This window comes from Equus asinus, chromosome 1 (genome assembly GCF_041296235.1).
Source record: "Equus asinus isolate D_3611 breed Donkey chromosome 1, EquAss-T2T_v2, whole genome shotgun sequence".
NCBI classification, from domain to species: domain Eukaryota; kingdom Metazoa; phylum Chordata; class Mammalia; order Perissodactyla; family Equidae; genus Equus; species Equus asinus.
This window is the reverse complement of record NC_091790.1, coordinates 202867485-202892800: the sequence shown is the minus strand read 5'-3', so window position 1 is coordinate 202892800 and position 25316 is coordinate 202867485. Positions and strand designations below refer to the sequence as shown.

General features: G+C 52.8%; 1 protein-coding gene across 2 annotated transcripts; it reads left to right on the top strand.

The window, feature by feature from the left end:
• Positions 1-710: 710 nt before the first annotated feature.
• Positions 711-8836, top strand: CRYGN (crystallin gamma N). 2 transcript variants are annotated; one of them, XM_044765724.2, is made up of 4 exons: positions 711-835; positions 2858-3106; positions 4766-4911; positions 8574-8836. In XM_044765724.2, exons 2-4 carry the CDS (start codon positions 2942-2944, stop codon positions 8707-8709), a joined length of 447 nt encoding a protein of 148 aa, XP_044621659.1. In that variant the 5' UTR covers positions 711-835; positions 2858-2941; the 3' UTR covers positions 8710-8836. The 2 variants fall into 2 exon arrangements, with proteins under 2 accessions (XP_044621659.1, XP_044621656.1); XM_044765721.2 differs by lacking the exon at positions 711-835 and adding an exon at positions 1030-1182.
• Positions 8837-25316: the final 16480 nt, after the last annotated feature.

Below are 25316 nucleotides of genomic sequence, written 5' to 3'. Positions count from 1 at the left end.
GTTGCAGTGTATGTCCTGTCCTCCTTGGATGGCCTCCCACAGCAGGGGCAAGGTCACCCCTGTGCCCCAAGTACTGCATGACCTCCTTTTCTTAGGCCTGAAGCGTTTCATTTGTGAGGTGGTGATAAAAACATACTTTCCTTGGAGTAGAGAGGCAGCTCAGACCACCCCCCAGCCCCCTCCACCCCATCCCCCAGGTCCCACTGCCCCCTCCTCCTCACTGGCCCCTCCTCTTGAAGCCCCTGGGGCACCCATGCGCAGACAGCGCTCTCTCCTTTGATCTCAGAGCTGGCCCCCAGCCCAGCTAACCGCGGGTGTACAGTCTCATCTCCCCAGCAATCTGGGGGCTGCACATCTTGTGGGCTCAGTGTTGACTCAGTTCATTCCACAAACTCTGAGCCTCTGTTCCGTGCCAAGAATTTCTGTGCCCTCAGGAAGTCTCACGCCGCAGTGGAGCGGCATGTTGCTGTACACCGGCCCTTGTCGTCCAGGGTGGTCTGGGTGCAGAGCACTGTGACCCACCAGCTCAGGCAGCTCGGGTGGGGGCAGGTGACAGATGGGGATCAAGGGTGAGCAATGATGGGAAAGGGACACACAGGCATTCCCGGGAGCAGGACGGCAGGAGCAGGGGCAGGAGGCGAGGGCCTCCACTGGGGCTTAGCGATGTGCGGGCGGGCGGGGGGTGTTACCGCAGAAAGTTGAACTTGGGGCCGGGACCTAAGACCAGAGCGCAGGCAGGAGGTCGGTCGAGGGCTGTCTTTTTTGCCCCCGGGAGCACGGCTCCATCCTTGGTCCCGAGACAGAACTCGGTAACCATGTGAGTTTGGGTGACCAGGTGAGAGCTGAGAACGGGAGCCGGGGAGGTCAGCGAAGGCTCTTGCGGAATGGGGGAGGGGGAGGGGCGCGCTGCGGGAGCTCCGTGCGTGAGTGTGTGTGTGTGCATGTGTGTGTGCGCGCGCGGGTGGAGACCGCGGGGCGCACGTGGGGCTCGAGGGCCGGGGGCCGGGGGCCGGGGGCCGGGTTCCCAGGCGGGCGGCCCCCGCGGGCTTAGCGCGCCCACATCACTGCCGCCGGCCCAGCAGATCTTTTGTCCCGGGCGGCGCTGACCCAGCAGGGCCCGCCCGCTATATACGGCCCCGGGCCGCGCGGGGCGGGCGCACCATGGCGCAGCGCTCGGGGAAGGTGAGTGCGCTCTCCCAGCCCCAGCCCTGAAGGTAACCGCCTGGGCCCTGGAGCCAGGTCCCGAGACCCGGCTCCCACTTGCTCTTGGTACTCGGGATTGAGGCGGGGGCAGGAGGGGCGACAAACTCTTACTCAATGAGCCCTTCCTTCGCCCTTTGCATCCTTCCCACGGGAGCAAAGCTGGCTAAATTTCTCTAACAAAACGCGGCGGCCTGGCCCTGGCCAGGAGCCTCTCCGGCCTCCCCCTCCCACGCCGTCCAGCACTGGCTCTGGGGCCCTAACCCCGCCCCTAGGGTCGGGAGCAGGGAGGGTGATCAGGCCTGAGGGCTGCCTTGGTTGGGGTGGGAGAGCCTGGACTTGTCCTGCAGCCCTGGGCCCACTGCTGTCTCTTCTTTTCCTGAGGCTGGTCTAAAGGGGGCTTCTCCTTCCTCAGGATCTCCTCAGGGGCGCTTGGGGCTGGTTCTCTGCCAAATGTTGAGATTTGAGGGCCCTTCAAATTCTGTGGGGGACGAGTTCTCCCTGAATATCCCCAGGGAGGGGGCGGCAGGGGTTGCTCCCCACCAGACCTGTGTTGTGCAGGAAGCGTGACAGTTAGGAATTTCTCTCTGTCTCTAGCTCCCTCTCCTAGCTGATCTGAGACCCCTTTGGTCTCCAGGGGCTACATTCAAGGCTAGCTCAGTCTGCATGGGCTAGGCTGTGCTGCAGTGACAAACAACCCCAGGGCTCCGGGCCGTCCTGGTCCGCACGCCCTCCCCTGGGCCCCCGAGGGGTGCCTTGGTCTAGGCAGAGGGAAGGGGGAGCTGGGCTCTCAAAGATTCCACTCCAAGGGGCCAAGAGGGCAGCTCTGCCATCGGTGACAACACAAATGACGAGGCCCCAGGCAACGTTATTTGTACTTAGCCAGAGTTGTTCCAGGAGCACGATTCTTGAAACCCAAAGAGTGATGGAATGGTTGGAATTGTGGATTCCATGGCAGAAAGTGAGTTTGGGGGTTGATGTGGTTTATGTTGTTTAGTTTGGGGCCAAGGAGAACCTGTCACTGCTGCATCACCATAGGACAGCTTCTGAACTGACTGCTGGGTTGGTAAAGCTCCACATCTGACACATGCCTGCCACCCAAAGGAGTGGCCTAATAAACAAGGGGACGGGTTACACTGAAAAGGCCCTCTTTTAAGCCATTAATCCCAAGCCAGGCCCTGACTTGGCTCTGGTGGACTCAGTCTCTCCCGTTAAGGGGCCCAATCCCAGGAACCTGGCTTCCTGAAAACTAAATATTGGGTTATGATGGTGGGGTTGTGGGTGAAATGTAACATTTCCTTGGATGTTAATGTTTTAACATTAAACAAAAATCGAGTTTTAAAATGCAGTGGGAGCATGAAAAGAGCCTGTTTTCAAATGGGCCCCTGGACAAAGGGGACTTTGTCCTCCTTGTCCCCATACATCTTCTGAAATCTGCTCAACCTCCAGCCCTCAGGATGGCTGACCTCAGTCCACCATCCGTGCATTCTTTCACCCAGTCAACAAACAGTGTTAGGCACCTACTGCGTGCGCAGCAGGTCTGGGCTTCAGTGGCCTGGGAGTCGGGGTTCAATGGAGGGTGTTGGGCCTCAGGCTTCCCTCCCAAAACTGAGGGAGAGAAGTCCCTGCCCCCACACCCTCTCACCCACCTTTCTAGATCACTCTCTATGAGGGCACCCACTTCACGGGGCGGAAGCTGGAGGTCTTTGGGGACTGTGACAACTTCCAGGACCGAGGCTTTATGAACCGGGTCAACTCCATCCACGTGGAGAGTGGAGCCTGGGTCTGCTTCGACCACCCCGACTTCCGGGGCCAGCAGTTTGTCCTGGAGCACGGCGACTACCCTGACTTCTTCCGCTGGAACGGCCATAATGACCACATGGGCTCCTGTCGGCCTGTGGGAATGGTGAGTGGGCCGCTCCACCTGGGGGCTTTCTGCTGGAGAGACCGAGGGTCAGTCCTGATCAGACAAGGTGCAGGTAATCAGGGAGCCTGGCCCTCCCAGCTGTCAGATCTGATGAGGCCGTGGGATCTGTAAGACAGAGAGGTGTCTCCCCACGGACCCAGCCCCTCCTGTGGGTGTGGGATGGCGTGGGGACCAAACTGGAGAGCCCCTGGAAATTTTCACGCCTACGTTTTCAGGTATGGATCAGGAAACCACTTTCAACTTCTGATCCCAAAGTCTTGCTGATTTTTCCACTTAAAACGCTGTTGGAAATATTAGAAGTTTGGATTTGCAACCGGATGGGGGAGCATTTAGCGAAAGAAAGGCTGCTGGGGGCCTGGTGTCCCCCGCCGTGCAGCTTGTCTTGTAGTGCTTTTCAGACTTCGATGCTGTGATATGGACGCTTAGGTCGCCGCCAGTCCTTGGGAATCTGGGGGGCTGCCATCGCACAGGGTGGCCCAGTATGTGTAGGGAGAGCAAATGAGGGGTGTCGCTCTCCATGGCAGAGGACAATGTGTGTCTAGTTGCCCCATGGTGGGAGTTGAGAGCTGGCATTCCCATTCCTTAGGATTCTCCCAAGTCACAAGCCCTCCCTGACATTCTCTGAGACCCAGACGGCCAGGAGGGAAATGGCTGATTTCTGAAGCAGAGTGAGCAGCTCCCAGCAGAGGCTCAGCCAAGGGTCTGCAGAAGGACCGCCCTGGACGCAGGGCCAAGGGGTGCTGGTGAACATCTGAGGGACCCCAGGGAAGAGGCCTCCTGTGTGGGGCCCCCTCTCTTTTCTACACGGGGTGCAAAAGCAGCTGGGCTTTGGCATCTCAGATTGTAAGAATGCTTTCTTAGTATCTTCACCAGGCCACGGACATTTGGAAAAAGGAATTAACGTGACTGGCCCTGGATCTTGCATAATGCTATGAACATGAAACATATCCTAGGTATCTTTCAGATGCTGTTCTCGTACGAACTATCCTTGGGGCCAGCTGTGACGCAGACCCAACCCCTGCCGGTGCCAGGGCCAGTTGGGAGCTGGCCCTCCGCTGTCTTTTGGAAACACGGGGAATCTTATAGGGAGATACGTGTCCTCATCCCAGTGAGCCAGCTGGCATTTCAGCAAACGAGATCTGTATTGTTTTAGATTTTTGGCTTCATATTTTAATAAAAGGTTCTATTACAGTTTGTAAAATATTATCATTTGAAGTCTTGGCCATGGCTTATAGGCCTGGGGCGGGGGTGTGGCGGTGAAGGACAGAGGAATGTGTTGGTGTGGCTGGGTAGGGGTCCTGGAGGGAGCCCAGTGACCCAGGGCTGGCCCTGGTCTGAGCACAGCCGCTGTCCCCTGGGGAATTTTGGCCCTCTCTGACCCTTGGATTCTTCAGTTGAAGAAAGAGGAGATTGCACCATTTCAGAAACTCTGGAGCTTTTTAAAGTAATAGAACCCTTGTATCCAACCAAGTCTCATGTGCAGGAACAAGCAGAGGTGCTGGGTGGAAGTGCTTGTGTGGGGTTGGGGGCCCAGCGCCCTGGGTGACCTGAGTTCCTGCGCACAGGCACACGGGCTTCTGCGGACTGGGCGGGAGACTCAGGCCATTTGCCTCCTTTCCTTCCTCGTCTCGCCTGCAGCATGGGGAGCACTTCCGCCTAGAAATCTTTGAGGGCTGCAACTTCACTGGCCAGTGCCTGGAGTTCCAGGACGACTGCCCCTTCCTGCAGAGTCGGGGCTGGGCCAAGAACTGTGTCAACGCCATCAAGGTGTACGGGGACGGAGCGTGAGTAGCGGCCCAGTGGGGCCCCGCATAGCCGGGTGTGGGGAGGCTGCTGGGATGGGTCAGACCCCAGAGAGGGCAGCGTGGCCCCTGCCCCAGAGGCCCTTTCCCTCCCTCAGCTGCCTCCTCTGCCCCATTCAAGCAGTCGGCTGTCTTCCTCCATGGCCCAGGAAGCCCATGGAGGGGACGCAGGGCCCCAGAGGCAGCCCTGAGGGAGATGCGCTCCAGGGCCGCAGCAGAGGTGGGAGGACACTGCAGCCCAGCAGCTCTGTGACTGACCTGATCTCATGGACTGCACTGGATTTTCTTGAGCCGGAGGACGCCTGCTCTGAGGAGGGCGGCCCTGCCCACCCCTTACTTACCCAGCAAAGCCGACCCCTGAGCTGGACCTTTCCTGCCAAGCGGGCAAGCCCCCGCCATGCTGGCCTCCCAGGGGGAGGGACATCAATCTCAGTGGCTCACTTCTGATGGACGGAGTGCCTGAGGGCTAAGGCTCAAGGTCCCCCAGTTCAAGAAAAACAGGTGCCTGGGCCGGAGGGGCTGGTCTGCACTGCTCCAACAGAGCCAGCAGCACTGCGCTTGCCTATGCTTCTCTTGGCTCCTGCACACTCGATTCCTTCCGTCAGCTAAGGGCAGTCTCTACGCCCATTATGCACATCCGTTGTGCACAGCTTCATAGCCCCTGTGCACACTCAAGTTGGCCATCTCTTCATCCTCCCGTCCATCTGGCTGGGTGGAGCGTGTTGCCCCATTTTACAGAGGAGCAAGCTGAGGCTCAGAAAGTTACCTGAGCCCTTGTGAGCGGCACAGCTGGGAGTGCAGCCAGGCCTTTGCTTCAAGTCAGATTGTCCCTGATCTAGAGGCTCCCCAGACCTCAGCCCCATCCCCCCAGGACGAGAGCCCCCACGTGGGTTTCAGGAGCCCAGCTCCTGTTGCAGCAGCTAAGGGGTCCATTTGCTGTCTGTGTGTCTGAGGTACAGGATCTGGGAATGTCACGAGGGATGCAAGCGAGCGGTCATGGGAGGGACTGAATGAACACAGTGGCTGAACCAGAGGAAGAGCTGTACCCCACCTTCCCCTGGGTGGCCTGAAGTTGGCTGCTGCACCCAGCCCCCTCACCCAGGGGTCTCTCTTCCTTTCCTGAGTCCCAGGGGGACTCTGCTCACTTCCTGCCATTTCTCTGTCCCTCTGGTTCTCTCCAGGGTTCTTTTTCTCACATCTGCCTTGCTCCGCCTTTCTGAAATCCCATGTTTGCCCTAAGTTGATGGCACCTAGGAATCTGGGGGTAGAATCCCAAAACAAGAATTTACCTGGAAAACCCCTGGTTAGATTGTGTCTCAGGAGGCCACAGTCATACCTTTGCATGGAAGGTGTCCTGAGACCCTTAATGGAATCCCCCTGCACCCACCCCAGGGGCCTCCAGGGCTTGTTTAGAAGCAAAGGGAAAGGCAGGAGCTAAGAGTTTTGACTGTATGGGGTGCACCTTACCTATGAGGAGACAGAGGCTCAGAGGGGTAAGGGGCCCACGTGGAGGCTGCCCGTGGTGGACCCCACATTTAGACCAGGGGTTCTGCTCGACTCCCCGTGGAGCCCTCATCCTTTGTCTCCTGTGACTTTAACTTGTAAAAAAAATTTCAAGCCCTTGGCAAAGAAAAGCTGCCAGACAGATTCCCCTGGTCCGGACAGGACCTCCTTCAAGGCCTTTCCTGGAGTCTGGGTGGGGGGGCACACGGCGGGTCTCCCCACCACCTCCCATATGCCTAGAGTCATTTTCTTCTGGGGCCCGTGTCAGCTCAGGAATGACCTGTCCCCACAGGTCCATGTCCTGGAGGGACTTGGAGGGAAATGTGCCAGCATTGCATTCTCCCTCCTGGCCCCCCTCAAGGGCGCGGTCCTCATGCTGATGTGGCCAAGCCATGCCCCTCCTCCCTTCCTCTTTCTGCCTTCTCCCCAACAGTGGCAGCAGGAAGCAGGGGCCAGGAGAGGATGAAGCTTTCCAGTGGAGGCTCAGCCAGTCCCTTCCTCTTCTTCCTTTTGGGGACACCCACACATGCTCTGGGGCAGCCCATGACACTGCTTGGGGTATTTCCCAGCTCTGTGAGAGAGGGAGTGATGGGCCCACTCCCTTAGAGGTGCCTCAAGCCTCACCACGGTTGTGGGCATGGGAAGGCCGTGGGCATGGGGAGCGGGTTGGGGACATGGGAGGAGCCATAAGCATGGGAGGTAGGAGGGGAGAGGGCGCGAGGGTGTGCTGTTGGCATGGGTGCTCTGTGGACGTGGGAAGGCTGGGCTGAACCAGGCCCGCCCTGAGCTCCCGGCAGGCGCTGCCTGCTCGTTCACATGCTCAGCCTCTCTCTCTTCATGCCTGAGCCCTGACCCTCACACAGACTGCCACATACCAGATGTGGGGTTAGGATGGGGAAGAGAGGACCCACAGTGGCAGGAGAGCGGAGAGTGGGGGTAGACTCAGTGGGCTATGTGGCTTTGGGCAATCACTCCCCTTCTCTGGGCCCTGAGCTGGATGGGATCATAGATTCTGAGTCCATGTCCCATGGGGAAAAAGCTCCCTCAGCCGCAGAGTGCTTTGGGGCCAGTGGGCAAGAACTGGTAGGGACAAGGTAGGGGTTCAGGGCAAAGACAGGGTCAGAGCAACCCTCGGCCTGAGCCAGAGGGACCCCAGCAACTGGCTCTGGGTGTGTGGTCCCAGAGACTGAGCCCACTTTGCTGCCCAAGGCCACCAGCCCCCTCCACGACTGATGGAGAAAAGCTGTTTTCCATCAGTGGTGAAAGTGAAAGAGAGGTCAGTGAGGCGGAGAGGCTGGGCGGCCTTGACCAACAGTGGGTGTGGACGAATTGGCTTTGAGTCCTGCTCCAGAGAGGCCAGCCTGTGTGCCCCCTCCCCCACGCCTCTAGCCCCTCAGCACAGGCTCCAGACCCCGCCTCCAGTGGGCAGTGAGCCCCGTGGACCTTTTTCTGGTCCCTCCTCACAGCTCCGTGCTTGTCTCAGGGGTGGTGGAATGACAGGGTTGGAACAGTGATGCTCCCCAGCTGTCTGAAGGTCTCTCCCTGGACCACACTCCCTCCCTAGGGGGAGACGACTCTTCTGGTCCCCCTTTATCCTCCCCAACGCCCCATCTAGAGAGAAAGCTTCTTGATTACCGGGGCATCCTTCACCTGCTGCCCCTGGGTGGTGGAGGGGCAACATGTGAGTGGACTTACTTTGGACTCTCCAGGGCCTGGAAAAGTGCAGGCACACGCGTGAACTCGAGAGCATGCGCTGAATGACTCAATAGCAATTGGTCCCATTCTGTGCCAGCTCCTTGCCAGGCGTCTATGCAAACAGCCCCTTCCAGGAGCAGGAAAGAGTTGGGGGGGGGGGGGAGCGATAAGGGCAGACCTGCATCCTGGAATCATTCCTTGCGATGAACATTCTGGACTGGTCAGTTTAAAATGTGAGCTTTTCCTGTGCACCCTCGGGCACTCAACACTGACCCTAACACTCGGGGCAGTGAAAGGAGGGCAGGCAGCGGGGGAGGAAATAAGCCAAGAACAGGGCTGAGTGCCACCGGTGCTCCCGAGAGTGAAGTGGGTCTGCGGCCGGGGTGGGGTAGGGGACCTGCGCTGCTCAGCACTGGCCGTCTGACCTTCTGGCCTCCTGGCCCTAGGTGGGTCCTGTACGAGGAGCCCAGCTACCGCGGCCGCATGTACCTGGTGGAGCGCGGCGACTTCCGCAGCTTCTCCGACTGGGAGGCCCCCAGCGCTCGCGTCCAGTCCCTGCGCAGGGTGGTCAACTTCTTCTAGCCGGGCAGCCCGTGTCTGGCCTGGAGAGGGCGGTCCCCTCCCACCCCTCCCCGGACAGGGGGCCGTGGGGAATAAAGGTCATAAAAGCGGAGAGCTGAGCCGGCCTGCGTGATTTCTCTGCCCCTTCCTGACCGCGGGGCAGCCGGGTGGGGGCACCCCAGGCCCTGGGCAGGAGGCTGGCAGGACTCTCCAGGGCAGAGCTGAGGGGACCGGGAAGAGTGGAGGAGGGCACGGTGAGGCACCCACTGGGGCAACATTAGGGCTGGAAGGGGCCTTTAAGTCATGAAGTCCAACTCTTTAATTTTACACGTGCCCCAAGGGGGAGTGACTGCCTCGGGTCCCAGAGCAAGGTCCTGGTGGTGCCAGGGCACTTCCTGTGACCCTGCACCCCCCCACCCCGGCCACTTAGGGGAGAATGGGAGGGAAGAAGTGATGGGGGGAGGGACAAGGACAAGGAGAAGTGATGGGGGCGGGGGCGGGGGACTGAGGAGTCTGCTCCCTCTGGGCTGTGCCTCTCCCTGACTCAGCAACATGGGGCTGCGGGCCATGTGGTCTGCTCCGCAGCCAGAAGCCTGCCCCAGGGTTGGGGAGTCTGCATCTGCAGCTGATGTTGGCCTCCGGGTTCATAAGGGAGGTCGCTCTGAAAGGATGGGCTGGACCCCAGGGACACATCCACCCCTTGTGTCCTGTAAGGAGAGAGAAGTGGGCAGGGGGCTTAGCAGACAAGGGGGTTGTTGCGTGGACAGGTGAGTCCGCGGGGAGCGGGGAAGGAGACGTGGAAGGAGCTTTCAGGGCTGGAAGGAGCCAAACCCCAGCCGCTCCCAGGCCTGGGCAGACCCAGGGCCCAGGCTCCCTTCACCCCCACGGGTGAGTCCACTGAATTCTTGGTGGCCTGGGCCTTCTCCAGGACACTGGGTCCACCCTTTTGGGGGTGGGCTGGATTGGGGGACACTGCCCCAGGGGGAGAGGGAGGGGGGTGCCTGTCCTGGGAGGTGGTAGGATTTCTGGGAATAAGAGAGTCCTGGTCCCCAGCATCTCCCCACCGAGTGTCCAGCCTCCCCTACCCAGTGAAAGAGGACGAGAACCTGCTGGACACCGGGACTGGCCCGGGTAGCTCCCGCCCCTGCCCACAGCCCTCACCAGAATCCTAAACTGCAGAGCCGCCTGGACTGACCCTGGCTTTTCAGAAGTGGATGGATGTGCTCCTCGGGGAGGAGACCTTGGCTGCTGTCCTCTCCTGTGGGCCGGGCTCCTGGGAATGCAAGGGCACTGGACACCTGGACGGGGTTCATGGAGATGAGGAGCCCAGCAGTGTTCCTCCCGCCTGGGCGCAGACCAAGGCCCCAGGCTGGAAGAGGCATCAGAAGCTGGGACGGTGTGATTCACCCGCCACTTCTGACCACTGGGTAAAGCTCATGGTCCAGCTTTCCAGACCCCCATGCTCTGCGATCCTGGGGTCCCCTGCCCCCACCGCTGGCCTCTGCCGGTCCACGCCATCTCCCACCCCCGCCTCACCGCACTTCTAGCTGTGCTTTTCCGAGTAGGTGAGGGTGTCCTGACTGGGGAAGACCCAGTTCCACTGGCCACTCCCTCAAGACCCTCATGGGAAAGTGCCTGAACTTGGAATTGATATGTAAACTGGAACTGAGGCTGGCAGACAGGCTGGGTGTGGTAGGAATGGAACCTGGAGTTTAGGGAGGGAAAAGTGGGCCCCTGAAAGAAAACAAACAAAAACAAAAGCAAAAATCTCAGGAGCTGGGTTCTGCAGCAGGGCCTGAGTGTGGAAGAGAATAGGGTGGCTGTCCCAGTGGAAGGCAAGGTGACAGTTGCCCCAGTTCCCAGGTACCTCCCACCCCCACCCTCTCATCCCCCATTGAGAGAGGAAGGGGAAAGGTGAATCATCAAGGGCTCCCCAGTTCACCCTGGACTATGGCCACCGCCACGAGCTGAGAGGCAGAGGTGTGGGGCCCCGTGAGTCTGCTGTGGGACCCTCCCAAGCAGAGAAATTACACCACTGGGCGACCGTCTACACTGCTGGAGCTGTGCTGGCTGCTCTTCTGCCACTTGTAAATGGGGGCCACAAAGGTTGCCCTGTACCCCCACTGCCCCTCAGTCCGACCCAGGGAAGGGTGCTCTGGAAGCCTGCGGGATCTGAGGACTGCCAGGTGCAGCGGCTCCCTCCATCCAAACCCTCCTCCACGAGAAGGTTCGGAGCAAGAACTGAAAGAAACCGCCACAAAACCAACAGCAAACCTGTTCAAATCTCTAAGCCCGGAGCAAACTGACGTTTAAACGTACCGTCACTGTGTCTGAGTCGGCAAGAGCGTTAGTTTAAAGTTGTGCTCTTGTTTTCCTTTTCTCTGCCAGTCTGTTCAGGAATGGAGAGCTTCCTGTGTGAGCTCAGCCACGCTGTCCCCACATGTGGGAGGCCCTGCCCAAGGCCAGGACCCTGTCCCTGCGCAGCTGGTCTTTCGTGACCCACGGCCCCTCAAACCTCCATGCCAGGTCTGAGAAAGGGGGATCAGCAGGTCCAGCTGGCTTCGGGCCTCTAAGATCTCACACCCCTTGCCTGTGGTTGAGGATGATACCATTAAGCATTTATTTTATGCACTGACTTTATGCCAGGCTCCGTACTAGTGGAATCTATGTAATTTTACTTATTATGTACAATAACACCAAGATTGTGATACGCTGATTATCACCACTACAAATGAGGAGAGCTAGACACAGACAGGTTAAGCAGCTTGTCCAAGGTCACACAGCAGTCAGGATTCAAACCGAGGTCTAGCTGATCCCTTTGCTCCCAACCTCTCTCCTACACTGCACCACACATTTGCATGTATAGGTATATTTTACAGTGATTAAAATAATAGTACCCCACCCAGTAGCAATTGCTTGCTCAAAGCATTGTCCGCTGTACCACCTCATTCAAACTCCCTGTGACCTATGAGGAAGGGATCCAGGCGCCCTTACCCTGGATCAAGGATCGTAGGGAGAAGCCAGACCTGCCTTCTCCACTCACATCAGTGTGAACTGAGAGCAAAGTGTATTAGTCAGCTCGGGCTGCTCTAACAAACACCACGACTCGGGGCTTAGACGACAGAAGTTTATTCTCTCACAGTTCCAGAGGCCAGAAGTCCAAGATCAGGGTGTCGGCAGGATTTCCCCTGAGGCCTCTCTCATTGGTACGTGGACGGCCATCTTCTCCCTGTATCCTCACATGGTCTTCCCTCTACATATGTCTGTCCTCACCCCTTCTTATAAGGACCCCCGTCATGTTAGATTAGAGTCTAACGTGAGTAGAGTCTAACGTGAGTTAGATGACATCCCAGCTCCCTCATTTTAACTTAATTACACCTTTAAAGACCCTGCTTCCACACGCAGTCACATTCTGAGGTTCTAAAGGTTAGGACTTCAACATATGAATTTTGGGGTGGGAGCACATTTCTGTCTATAACACAAACAAACAGCCTCAGGCCTCAGTTTCCTGCTCTGTGAAATGAATGCAGGCATATCTGTTGTTCCAACGGTATACAGTTGAGCAAGCCAAACCAGTAACCCATGAGAAGCGGCTGTTAGGGAAGACATTTCCTCTACCCACTCTAGGTCCTTCTGGCTGGGCTACAAATTAAATTGACAAGAGACAGAAAAACAGGAGAAAATTAAACAAAGCTTTCTAACATGTATACATGGGAGAGACTCAGGAAAACTGAGCAAATCTCCAAAATGGCAGAAGCTCTCACCTTAAATACCATCCTCAGCTAAAGACAAAGGTGGTGGTTGGGACTTCAAAGGGGAGGAAGGCAATTCATATGGAAATGGAAAAGCAAATGTTTGGTAGACAGAACTTTGATAAGAGTGGGCTTAGCAAGGACCCTTGAAGTCTACTGTTAGAGTTAGCTATGGTGATGGCTTGTCCCGGGGATAGGCCTTTATTTTAAATTTCTTTTATGTAGTCAGGGGGAAGGTCAAAGTTTCTCTCAAAGTCTTTTGTTCTTAAATATAATCAGGGCAAGGCGAAGAGACACATTTTGGGGTGGGCAATCCTGAGCCTCCACAGAGCCGTGTGAAGATGACTTATTAGTAGTCGGTCAGGAGCTCCAAGACACCTGGAGCGCTGGGGGAGCAGGAATGGCTGCATTGCCTGGGGAGTTCGGGGTCTGCATTCCGACTCGGCTCCACCCTGCTCCTCTCTCTAGTACTCACTAGGAAGTGACCTCGGACAAGTCACTGCTCCATGCCTCAGTTTCCCCAGCTGTACAGTGAGCATAACAGCACGCTTTCCTTGGGATTACACGAGAATGGCTGATGAAGGAAGGCCCCCCCCCCCACCTGCCACGGGCCAGGAGCTCAGTCCAGCTCCCCAGTAGCCAGGGGAGGAGCCAGGCCTTGCAGCCCTTACAAGCGTTCCAGAGGTTTCTCTTGAACTTGTCCTCGCTCCCAGCGGCCACTGAGGAGTAGCGGCACCTCATTAACTGGTGATTTAATGCTTCACCCGATAGGCTTGTGCTCCTGTGTGACCTCTCCCTCACCCCAGCCCCATGTTCCCTAATCTGTCAGCAAATCTGCTTTCTGTCTGAAAGAAGAAAAACAAGATTCCCACCAAAGTGTTTGTGGGCAGGCTTGTAATTTGTCTGAAGTTGGGCCAGGGGGTCTGTGGACCGCGGGCCAGCACCTTCTGAAGAATCCCACATGCCTCACAGATTTCCGTCTTCCCTCTGTGGTTTGGAGAGTAGGGGCTTTCGCTGAGCCATCCCTCTGTCTTCAGCCCTGCGTCCTCCTGCCCGCCGGCCCGCTGACGCCTGGGAACCACACACACTGGTTATCCGGCCCAGTCCAACACAGGGAAAACATGCCCTTTGAAACGCCTGCACGTGTGTGTGTGTGTGTGTGTGTCCCCACCAGCAGATGGCAGGCCCTTTTCCTCCTGGGGGGAGCTCCCTGCCCCTGCCCCCTCCAGGTGAGCCCAGCTGCCCCCCTGGCCCTTGGGGGCTCCCTACATTCTCTGCTGTGTCTTCGCCTTCACCCCACCGGGAGGAATCCCTTCAGTGCCTTCCATATCTTTGTTCCCCTCAGAAACCACAGCAGATTTTCAATAAAAACCTATTGAATGAGAACATTTAAAAAATTCAGCTCCACAGTTTCAGTTTGGGAAGATGAAAAAGTTCTGGAGATAATGGTGGTGATGGTTGCACAACAATGTGAATGAGCTTGATGCCGCTGCACTGTGTGCCAAAAAGTGGTTCGGATGGTCAGTCTTATTTCTGTATATTTTCCTACAATAAAAACAAAAATTTAACTCCTTGTCGCTGGGGTGCTGAGGGCTGCTGGGAGGTCATTTGGGTTTGGAAGACCCTCCTGGATCCTGGAGACCCTATGGGTCTTATCTGATGGCACCTCCCCTTATCTGAAGAATCTGTGGCTTTCTCATTGATCTCATTTGGTTCCCCACCGAATGCTGTGCCCAGACAGCGGAGGAAAGGGCACAAGGCGACATCCTTCCACAGGGTGAGGATGGGGCTGAACCCTGACTTGCTGAGCCCCAACCCAGCTCAGCCACACAAATGTCTCGGGGCAGCCCAGTGACGCTGGAGGGAGTAACTGGCGTTGCGTGGTATGAAGCCTGGACCTGTAAAATGAGCATCCTTGTGAACAGGCTCTTGGCCTCCCTGCAGCCTATGGCTAAGCCCCTCTTTGGAATCAAGGATTGAAAACATTCTGAGGCGTCCAACTGACTTTGCTCCTTGGCATCAGCTCCGTGTGAGAGGAGCCGGGCGGGGGACTGTGGGTGCATCCCCAGAGGGCCCTGCGGGTTTGGAGACGGCCATGCTGGAAGCTGAGACCAGCCCCTTGCTCAGGGTGTGTGAGGGGAGCAGGCTGTGCAGTCAGAGGTGATAATCTTCCTCCTGGTCCATGCCTGTCCCGAGTCCCCCAGGACTGAACACTCTGGGCGGGGGTGGGGCAGGGGCAGGGTGAGCCAGCCACCACGTGGGAGGGTCTGTGTTCTACCAGATGTTCTGGCCATTGTGTAGGACTGCTCGGGTTGGGAGATCAAAGTTAGAGGAGTGGACAGGAAGACCGAACCACACCCTGTCCATGCGCCCTGCCCATCCCCCAACACCCAGGGCGGACAGCCCACAGTTTGGGGCTGAGATGGTTGTCTCCTGGGTTCCTTTCCCGTAGAGGATTGGGGAGGCTGCCCCGGGCGCCAGGCATGGGGAGCAGGGCAATGTGTCCACTTCTCAGCTGTGCCCAGGCTGCCCTAGGCGGGTAGGCTTCCCGAACCACATGGCTGGAGAGGGCAGCAGGAGTGGGCGCTGCCCACGGTATGAGACCGCCGGCCACGGAGAGAGGGGCCTCCAGAGATGGAAGCAGCCCTCCACACAGGGAGGGGGCGCTCGAGTGCCACACTTTACACCTCATGGGGGGGCTGGACGCCAAGGCCAGGGAGCGTCCATCTTACTCAAAAATAAAATTTAAAAAGTATATGAAGAAATCTTTGGGATTTGGAAAAAGGTGGAAGAAAGAAAGGTGAGGCCAGGGGAATGTGAGCATCCATAATATTACACGCAGCACAAAGTCCTGATTCTTCGCTGCGTGACTTTGAGAAGGGCTCCCGATTGGGCCAAAGCAAGCGGAGGAGCAGGATGGGTTCCCGAGGCAGAGGCCAAAAGATAAAAAGAAACCAGCCTCCCAGGAGGCGCACAGCAATTCCTGGGACTCGGGCCAGAGAGAACATTCTTCCCTGGATCCTGGGGACCCACGCTGACTTCACGAACTGCATCCCCAGCATATCCCTCCTGCAAAGAAAATAGCCAGTTTCCTAGGATTTCTGCTAATAACATCCCACAGGGCTAGGCCAGTGGCACTGTGCCAAAGTAAACTTTCTGTGGGGCAGAAGATTTTCACATCACTTATGTACGTAGGAACCTTTAGCTAATTCTAAACGAATCTAATCGGGCTGTTAAATCAGGGCCTGGTAAGACTTGGTTATCAGTAAATACCAATAACAACATCTCAGCTAACATTTATTGAACATTTAGCATGCCCCAAACGCTGTGTTAAACCATTTGTACGTAGAATGAAGGGGGGATGTTATTCTTGTTGAAGAAATAGACTTAAAATGTTATTGTAACTTGCCCACAGTTGCCCCATAAGTGGCAAAAGACACACAAAGTGCCCCCGGCCAGCCTCCACCAGCGCCTGCACCGACCCCTGCCCGGGGCCCACAGCAGAGCTTTCCCAGACTTGCCCACGGGGCATTATACACACAAGTGAAAATGCCGTCACAGCACACGCCTTACCCTCAGCAGACAGTTGAACATCAATATTTTCTATCTTATTTTACTTGAAAACAGTGCTGGTCAGAAACCCACTAAATTAACTTCACAAGCCCCAGTGGGTCACAATTCTCCAGTTTGGAAAACACTACACTACCTCATGGTGTGAACAAACAAAGAACTAAGGAGGCGTGGTGGACATTGTGGACCAGCTAACGAAGCCCAGTTGTCTCCGCTTGCCTGCCTTCAGTAACGCGCCTGGGAGAGCCTACTACTCCTCTCTTTCCAGCCTCCTGTGCCCAGACACAGCCATGGGACACAGCCCTGGCCCATGAGATGAAAGCTGAGGGCTGTTAGAAGGACTTCTCAAAAAGCTTTTACTTTCTTGATAAATAGGCCCTTTCCCCTGGCTTCCTGCCTTGAGTAAAGATGTGATACCAGGAACTCAGGCAGCCTTCTTGTAATCATGAGAGAAAAGCAGAGAGAATCAAGGAAATGCTTCCTCCAAGCTCACTGAGCTGCTAAGCCAAAGTCAGCACTCACTTGCTTGTTATGTCAGAGGAATGAACCCCTATTTGTTTCGTCACTCTCAGTCAGGTTTTCTATTACTTGCAACTGAGAGCATTCCTAACTGATAACAAAAAAGCAAGCAAACAGGTAGTTCCTAATGTCTGCCAAGCCCTGTACTTCATTGTCTGGTGAACTGTTAGGAACTTGCAGTTGGAAGCACAGTACTAAGACAGATGGAATTTTTTTTCAATCCACAGTCTATCATCAAACAGTTTATTTATGCAAAGGAGCCATCCTCTTCCCAGTTTGTCCAAATTTGAGACATAAGGGTAAAGAGCACAGCAAAGGTTCTATAACTCTTTAGTGCATCTTTTCTCCCCAGTGGAAAGTGGGCTAATCGTGTGATGTCTGCATAGAAAGGAGAGAAAATATTTGATTCATTATCGTCTGTGGCCTCTTGGCATCGTCTGATGTGCCCCAATCTACTGACCAGCAGTACTTGGGGCACCACGTGGTTGAGGAGAGACTGCTCTGACCTCACGTTCACCAGCTTGGGTATCATGCCCTCCTCCGTGCCCTGAGGGCTTGTCTGTGACCCGTGGCATTGAGAGTATGACCCTCAGGTGCGTGGTGCTTCTTGAATCTCCAATTGCCAGCCTATCCTTCACTCAGGTACCATCACAACATCATTTGCTCCCCAACAAACTCCTGCAGTTCACTGAGTCCTTAAAACTTACTGTCAAAGATAATTATCTTTGTAATTTAACAGTAGTTAAACTCCTGTTGATATTCTAGGATGAATGGTGTTAAATTGTGTCCCCTCCAAATGTGTATGTTGAAGTTCTGAGCCCCAGCATCTCAGAGTGTGGCCTTCTTTGGGTGCTTGCAGATGTGATTAGCTAAGTTAGGACGAGGTCTATGTTAGTCTGCTCAGGCTGCCATAACAGAATAACAGACTGTGTGCTTAAACAGTAGAAGGTTGTTTTCTTACCTTCCGTAGGCTGGGAAATCCAAGATCAAGGTGCTGCCAATTCGGTTCCTGATAGATGGCCCTGCCTTCTTGCTGTGTCCTCACACGGCCGTGAAAGAGCAGGCTCTCTGTCTCTTCCTCTTCTTATAAAGCCACCAATCCTATCAATTCGGACCCTGCCCTTACGACCTCGTTTAACCTTACTTACCTCCTAAAGACCCCATCTCCAAATACAGTCTCATTGGAGGTTAGGGCCTCAACAGATGAATTTGGGGAGACACAATTTCATCCATAGCAAGGTCATAGTGGAGTAGGGTGAGTCCCAAATCCAACATGACTGGTGTCCTTATAAGAAACGTCAATTTGGACACAGACACACACACAGGGAGAAGGCCACTTGAAGGTGAAGGCAGAGATTGCGGTGATGTTTCTACAAGCCAGCAAACCACCAGAAGCAACGACAGAGGCCTGGAACGTATTCTTCCTCATAGCCCTCAGAAGGAACCAACTCTACTGACACCTTAATCTTGGACTTCCAGCCTCTAGAACTGTGAGACAACACCTTTCTGTTGTCAACACCATTCAGTTTGTGGTACACTGTTGCAGCAGCCCGAGGCAGCAAATATAGATAGAAAGAGCCGCCAGTGGTAGAGAGTGACAAAGTGACTAGTCAAGTTGCCCTCTGTGGCCAGCCAGGACCAGGTGCCCACTGAGGCAAAGTTTTGGAGGGCTATTTGTACAGTTGCTGTTATGAAACTATTCAAAAAGGATGCAGAGTGGAGACGCCACTGTGGATATTTGTTTCTACAACACTGGATATTTGGATCTGCATCAAGATTAAATCTTATAAAGTTCATCTCAAGGCTAAAATTTCATTGGAAACAAAGTTTGGAGACTCATTCTATAAGTTGCTGAATAAAACACCAATTATATCCGCAAACTTCCTAGAGAGCTTTTATGTGAAATTTAAAGCACTAACAAGAAAAGAATGAAACCCCCAACCACTGGAATGGGGATATTGGGGAGGATTTGGAGGACTCAGAGAATCCCCAATCCATCAAATCCTTTGAACCACTTCCCACTCAGCTGAGGAAGATGCTTCTCCCTTGAAGGAGAAAGTTGGCAGTTTCCTCCACGCCCCGCCCCTCATGGCTGCTTGCCTAATAACAGGATTTCAGCTTGTATGGCTTAGACTAGAGACAGAGATGCAGTAAGGAAAGAAACACCCAGAGAAATTTCAAGAGTTCACTAATTTACATTATTAGAATTCTGGAGAACATGGGAATGGATTTTGAGGGTACTTGACCAAGAGAGAAGAACACGATTCTGCATCTGATTGAAGATATTGATAAGACAATCCCGTGTTTGACGTGCTGGCTTGGGGACTGCTGTCTGTGTTCTAACATTTTGCTGGGCTGGCTGATGCAAACTTGATGCATTGAAATGACATGGAAAGGCTAGAAACCCTTGCATAATACAGAGGAATTAGTTGTAAGGGTGGGAGACAGGAATGCTGAGTTGGATCCATCCACATGTACCCACCCCACCCATCCCCTGGGAATGTACCCTGAGAGGACCTGCTCAACTCCCTTCCCTCACCCTTGCCACAGGAATAAATCGGTGATGGAAGTTCCAGAAACCTTAAAATGGCCTTACTGGCTGTCATGAAATGCTAATGGGAGTGTTGGTGATGGAAATGGGTCTTGGAGCTCAGAGAGGGTGAAGGAGCCCTGGGAACTGGGAGCACTCACTGTGGGAGGAACAGCGGGTAGGGCCCTTATAGTGGGTCTCAGGGCAGGAGTGGGGCTCAGTTCCCAGGGAGCACTCTCACCTTCCAAGATCTCGGGCTGTTGGTGATTAACAGAGATCTCCAGAAGTTAAATCGGAAAGCAACCTGCTAAAGACCCCCTTGATTTGTAGACTCAGGAAGGTGAAGAGAGGCCGGTCTCTGTGCATGTGTGGGTCACATGGGGTAGTCACTGTAGAGCATGGGCATTTTTGGAACTGTAACCATGGGAAGAAGGGTGTTTGCACGCGAGCATTGGGCAGCCAAACGGTAGATTACAAAGGGTAGGTGGGTTAGTTTTAGGTAATTGCTTGCAAGAGGAGGTAGCAGAGTTGGCCTGAAACCACAACCAAAGATGGCCGCTGCTGGCACAGTGAAAAGTCAGGACGCTGGGGAAGAGCTCTGTGAACCAAATACGCCTCCCTCTGCCTCGTTAAGGCTGAAATCTGGAACGTGGGGAAAAAGCGTTTTTTTTTCCTTAACAGCAAATGGAAACTCAGTAATTGCACTTCAAGAGGAGTTGTGAAGTATCTCTCTGTAGGGTAAGGGGAGGGACCCTGTGCTAGGGGTGGAGAGGGTAGAAGGGATCAGACCAGGACCCTGACGGAAGGAGGCACCCCTGGAACAGCAGCCCAAGGACGGTCCCTGCAGGCCACTTGGCCAACAAACTGGATGCCAAGGCAGCAATACCATGGAGTAGGCAAGCGACACTCTTGACAGGATGTTTGGGTTCTTTCCAGGTTGTGACTATTGAAAATAAGGGTGTTATTCATGTGTAAGTCTTCATATGGACACAGCGTTTCATTTCTCTTGGAGAAACAGGAATGGATGAGTCATATGGTAGGTGTATGTTTAACTCTTTGAGAATCTGCCAAACTGTTTTCCGAAGTGATTATACCATTTTATATTCTCACCAAATGTATGTGAAAGTTCTAGATGTTCCATATTCTTGCCAGCAAGAATTCTTGGAAGGACCAGACTTGTTCATTTTAGCCATTCTAATAGGTGTGTCCTGGTATCTCATTGTGGGTTTAATTTGCATTTCTATAAGGACTAGTGATGTAGGGCATCTTTTCATGTGCTAATTGGTTATTTGTAATCTTCTTGAAGAAATGTCTATTCAAATCCTTTGCCCATTTTTATTTTTTTTATTTTTTATTTTTTGACAGAAAGAGCTCCATTTTAAAGATTTTATTTTTTTTTCCTTTTTCTCCCCAAAGCCCCCTGGTACATAGTTGTATATTCTTCGTTGTGGGTCCTTCTAGTTGCGGCATGTGGGACGCTGCCTCAGCGTGGTTTGATGAGCAGTGCCATGTCCGCGCCCAGGATTCAAACCAACGAAACACTGGGCTGCCTGCGGCGGAGCGTGCGAACTTAACTGCTTGGCCATGGGGCCAGCCCCCTTTGCCCATTTTTAAATTGGGTTGTCTTTTTATTGTTGAGTTTTTAAAATATATTCTGGATACTAAAATCTTATCAGAGTTTTTCACATAATTCTGGGTACTAAAATCTTATCAGAGATATGATTTACAAATATTTTCTCCCATTCTGTGATTGGTTTTTCACTCTCTTGAAAGTGTACTTTAAGCACAAAAATTTTTAATTTTAATGAAGTCCAATTTTTCTGTTTCATTTGTTTGCTTATGCTTTAGGTGTCATATCTAAGAAATTATTGCCTAATCCAATGTCATGAAAATTTATACCTATGTTTTCTTCCAGAGCTTTTGTTTTTTTTTAAGACTTTTATTTTTTTATTATTTTTTTTTTTCCTTTTTCTCCCCAAAGCCCCAGAGTACATAGTTGTATATTCTTCATTGTGGCTCCTTGTAGTTGTGGCATGTGGGACGCTGCCTCAGCCTGGTTTGATGAGCAGTGCCATGTCCACACCCAGGATTCGAACCAACGAAACACTGGGCCGCCTGCAGCGGAGCACGCGAACTTAACCGCTCGGCCACTGGGCCAGCCCCCTTCAAGAGTTTTATAATTTTACCTCTTACATTTAGGTCTTTGAGCCATTTTGAGTTAATTTCTCTATGTGGTGTGAGATAGGGGGTCTAAATTCATTCTTTTGCATGTTGTCCCAGCATCAGTTTTTGAAAACATTTATCTTTCTCTCATTAAATTGTCTTGGCACCATTGTTGAAAATGAATTGACCACAGATGTATGGGTTTATTTCTGGGGTCTCAACTCTTTTCCATTGATGTATGTGTCTCTCTCATGCCAAACATTGATTTTTGAATGTTAAACCAACCTTGAATTCCTGGGATAAATCTCGTTTGTCGTGACGTTTTGTGGTTTTTATATATTGTTGAACTCAGTTGCTTAAGTTTTGTTTAGAATTTTTCATCTATGCTCATAACAAATATTGGCGTGAAATTTTCTTTTCTTATAATGGCTTTGATTTTGGTATCAGAGTAATACTAGCCTCATGGAATGAATTGAGAAATATTCCCTCCTCTTCAATTTTCTAGAAGAATTTGTGGAGAACTGGCATTATTTCTTCCTTAAATGTTTGGTAAAATTACTCACTAAAGACATCTGGGCCTTGAGTTTTCTTTGTGGAAAGATTTTAACTACAAATTCAATTTTTAGAATAGTTGCAGGACTATTCAGCTTACATATTCTTGGTGGAGCTTGTGTCTTTTGTGTTTCCTGTGCTTGTGCTTGGTGAGTTACTTGGGTCTGTGGATTTGTAATTGTCACCAAATTTGGAAACTTTCAGCCATTATTTCTTCAAGTATTTTTTCCGTTACTTTCTTTTCTCTTCTTCAAGGACTTTAATTACTTATATATTAGGCTGCTTGAAGTTATCCCACAGCTCACTGATGCTCTTTTCACTTGGAAAATTCTTTTTTCTCTGTTTTTCATTTTGGATAGTTTCTACTGCTGTCTTCAAGTTTACTACGATTTTATTCTGTCCTGCCTAATCTGCTGTTAATCCCATTCTGCGTTGTTTTTGTTGAATGCCAGACATTGTTTTCATCTGTAAAATTCAGTTGGGACCCTTTGATGTCTTCCGTTCTTCTATATCACCTTTTGAGCACATGGGCTACAGTTATAGTAACGGTTTTCGTGTCCTTGCCTGCACTACTCTCAGCCTGTGTGTGTGTGTGGGGGGGCAGTTACCTCTACTCCTTCTCCCCTCTTGAGTAGTTTCCTCACATGCATGTGTTGATCAGTCTCCAGCTGCATACCGGAGAGGGACCTTCCGTGGATCTCCAGGGGTCTCTCCTCTCCGATACTCTATCCTGCCAACTCCAGGCACTTTGTTCTTCCTGAACACTCAGCTATTTCCTCAACTCAGGGAGTCCGTTGGGCTCCACTTGGGTTCCCCCTCCCTGCTCTGTGGTCTGGAAATGCTCTCAGAGCAGTGAGCTGGCCCAACTGCAAGGCTCACCTTGTTTTTCCCTCCGTCTCTCAGGAATTACTCTCCTTCATTGCCTGTTGTCCAATGTCTTGCAAACTATTGCTTCATATATTTTGTGTGTTTGTTTTTGGTTGTTTAAGGTAGGAGGCAGGAGGGTTAATCCAATCCCTATTACTCCATCTTGGCCAGACATGGAAGTAAGTCAAAGCTAGCACATTCTGAAAGCTGTTTAAAAAACTCCTTTTTCTTTGTCTAGTTAGCCTCTGACATTTCTCTGAAGCTGCTAGGAAGAGTCTGTTGGGGCAATAAAGTAAAAATTTAGGAGGATGGGATGTTTACCAGCTGGTTTTCATATTATAGAATAGCCATGTCTTTAACACTGCCCTGGTCAGACACCCAGGAAAGGCCCAGACATTCCAGTCGCAGATGTGGGGTGACCTCGGAGAGCCATAAGCATGTCCACACTCTGGACCTCCTCTGTGCCCCAGGGCCAGTCTCTGAGTGGCAACTCTCTTGCTCAGAGGGCGTGACTCCTGACTTCGGGGAACAGCAGTAGAGGCAACGGCCAGGAGTGGCCAGAACAAAGGAGACTTTCTTGGCATGAGAAGGAGATGTGATTTTCTAAGCCCGCTTCCTCTTAAATCTTGACCCTGATTGGAATGAACAGTGATCCCTTGGCGCAGATTGAGAGAATGTCATCCTATGAATGAGAGAATGTGGGGAGTGGGGCTCACCTGAGCCCAGTGGTCCAGCTCAGCCTGGCTCCAGACCCTTGCTCAGAGACTAGGGGACTCTCTCTGACATCTAATGCTGACCCCATCCTCTGTGGACCCCGACAACACTGACAGTCTGGGACACGTGTATATACAGGGTTCTAAGGGCATATGGTCATGTATTACTCTCCAAACAATAATTTTAATTCTCTGATAATTGTCCTCCAAACATTACCAGTAGTAGTAATAGTATTGAGCCTATAAAGCCTTCTTTTTTTAATGGCACAATATGTTTTGTGCAACAATATGTTATGTTATGTGTACGGTAAATACACATAACATAAAACTTACCACTGTAACCACTTTAAAGTGTACAATTTGGTGGCATTAGGTACAATCACAGTGTTATGCCACTATTACCACTATCTAGTTACAGAACTTTTTCGTCACCCCAAACAGAAACCCAGCACCCGCCTGCCTTTCTTGAGGCCCCACACAGAGGCTCCAGTGGGGTCGTTCTTTCCAGCAGGTGGAATTGTGGCTATTTGTGTGGCATGCGGTATGAGCACCCATGGCACAAAACGGTCTCCTTCTGTCCATGTCCCCCACAACCTCACTGGTTAAACATCGCCCCTTTCCTGTTTCTTCTTAAAACCTAACCATCCCTCCCCCGCCCACCAGGACGTCTTCTGGTGACTTAAGCTTACACAGTGATTTGACACAGGAGAGACGTGTGCACCCTAACTGTGCTGGGCCCTCTGGACGGGCTCTGTAACAGGGTTATGGGCATGACGTGGGGGAGGGAGGCCAGTTTTTGCTGATTTCACAGTTTTGCTGGCCAACCTAGCTTGGGTCCCATATCTCTAGCGCTCTGTTTCTCAAGATGGAGGGGGCGGGAGACTCTAGTTTCAAGGGAATTGGGCGTTGTTTTTCAACTTTCTCGCCTTCTTGCACTCCTGGTAGAACTGGGCAAAGTTCACCACCGCAGAGTCTGTAATTCGCAACCTGTAAGAGAAAAAGGAAGAAAAACTGGTTCAGGATGGTGTCTTCACTGCACATCCACACACCCTACCCTGTTGCACACACACTCTCTGCCAGGGGACCACTGTGCCAAACCAACGTGAGAGAGAGGAGAGGAATAAAGGAGGGAGGGCAAAAAGAACAAAAGATAAATCAACTTGGAAAGAGGAAGTTGGTGGAGGTGAGTAGTACTGGGTGGTAGGCTTGTTGATATTGATGAGTTGATGGCACCAGCACTCCTGAACCCCCTCTGTGTGCTGGAGCTGAGAATGGAGGAGCAGGGTTTGTGTGGGTGGCTGGATGGAGGAAACAGAAGGTATGATCCCATCTTGCTCACTAATATTGTGTGCCCCCTTGGAAGGCAACTTTCCTCCTAATGTGGTTGTCTTGTATCGCACACTAGTAGGCAGGCTCCTTGAGGGTGTGGCCATGGTCATCTCACCCTGCCTTGGCTATCCCCCACTTCTTAAACACCCTCTCCTCTTCATCCAGAACGGTTGGGTCTCCTCTGGCTCTTCTCTATGTAAGCTCTTCCTCTGTCTTCTCACTCCTCAGACGCACATTCCCGAGGGCTGCTGCTCCAGGGAACGCCTATGATTCTTACTCCCTCTACCTGGCCACGCCTCACCTGGAGGCCACATCTGTATTGCCACCTGCCCATCAGTCTTTACACTTGGATGTTGCAATGGCACCTTGAAGTTCACAGGTCTTAAAATGAACTCATGATCAGCTTGTAGGAGCATCTCTGAAAACGTGTCAACAGCCATCACCTTCCAGTCTCTCAGCACAGTGCAGACTCCCAGAGTCCTACTTCCCTCCCCGCACACATGCAATTTCTGAAGAATCCCTCTCTGGAATATGTCTCCCCTTTCTGCCCTCCTCTCTCCTGCTGGATCACCACAGCCCCCTCCTGCCTCCTCTCAACTCACCTCCACCAGTCTTCCAACGATTCTAAATCCC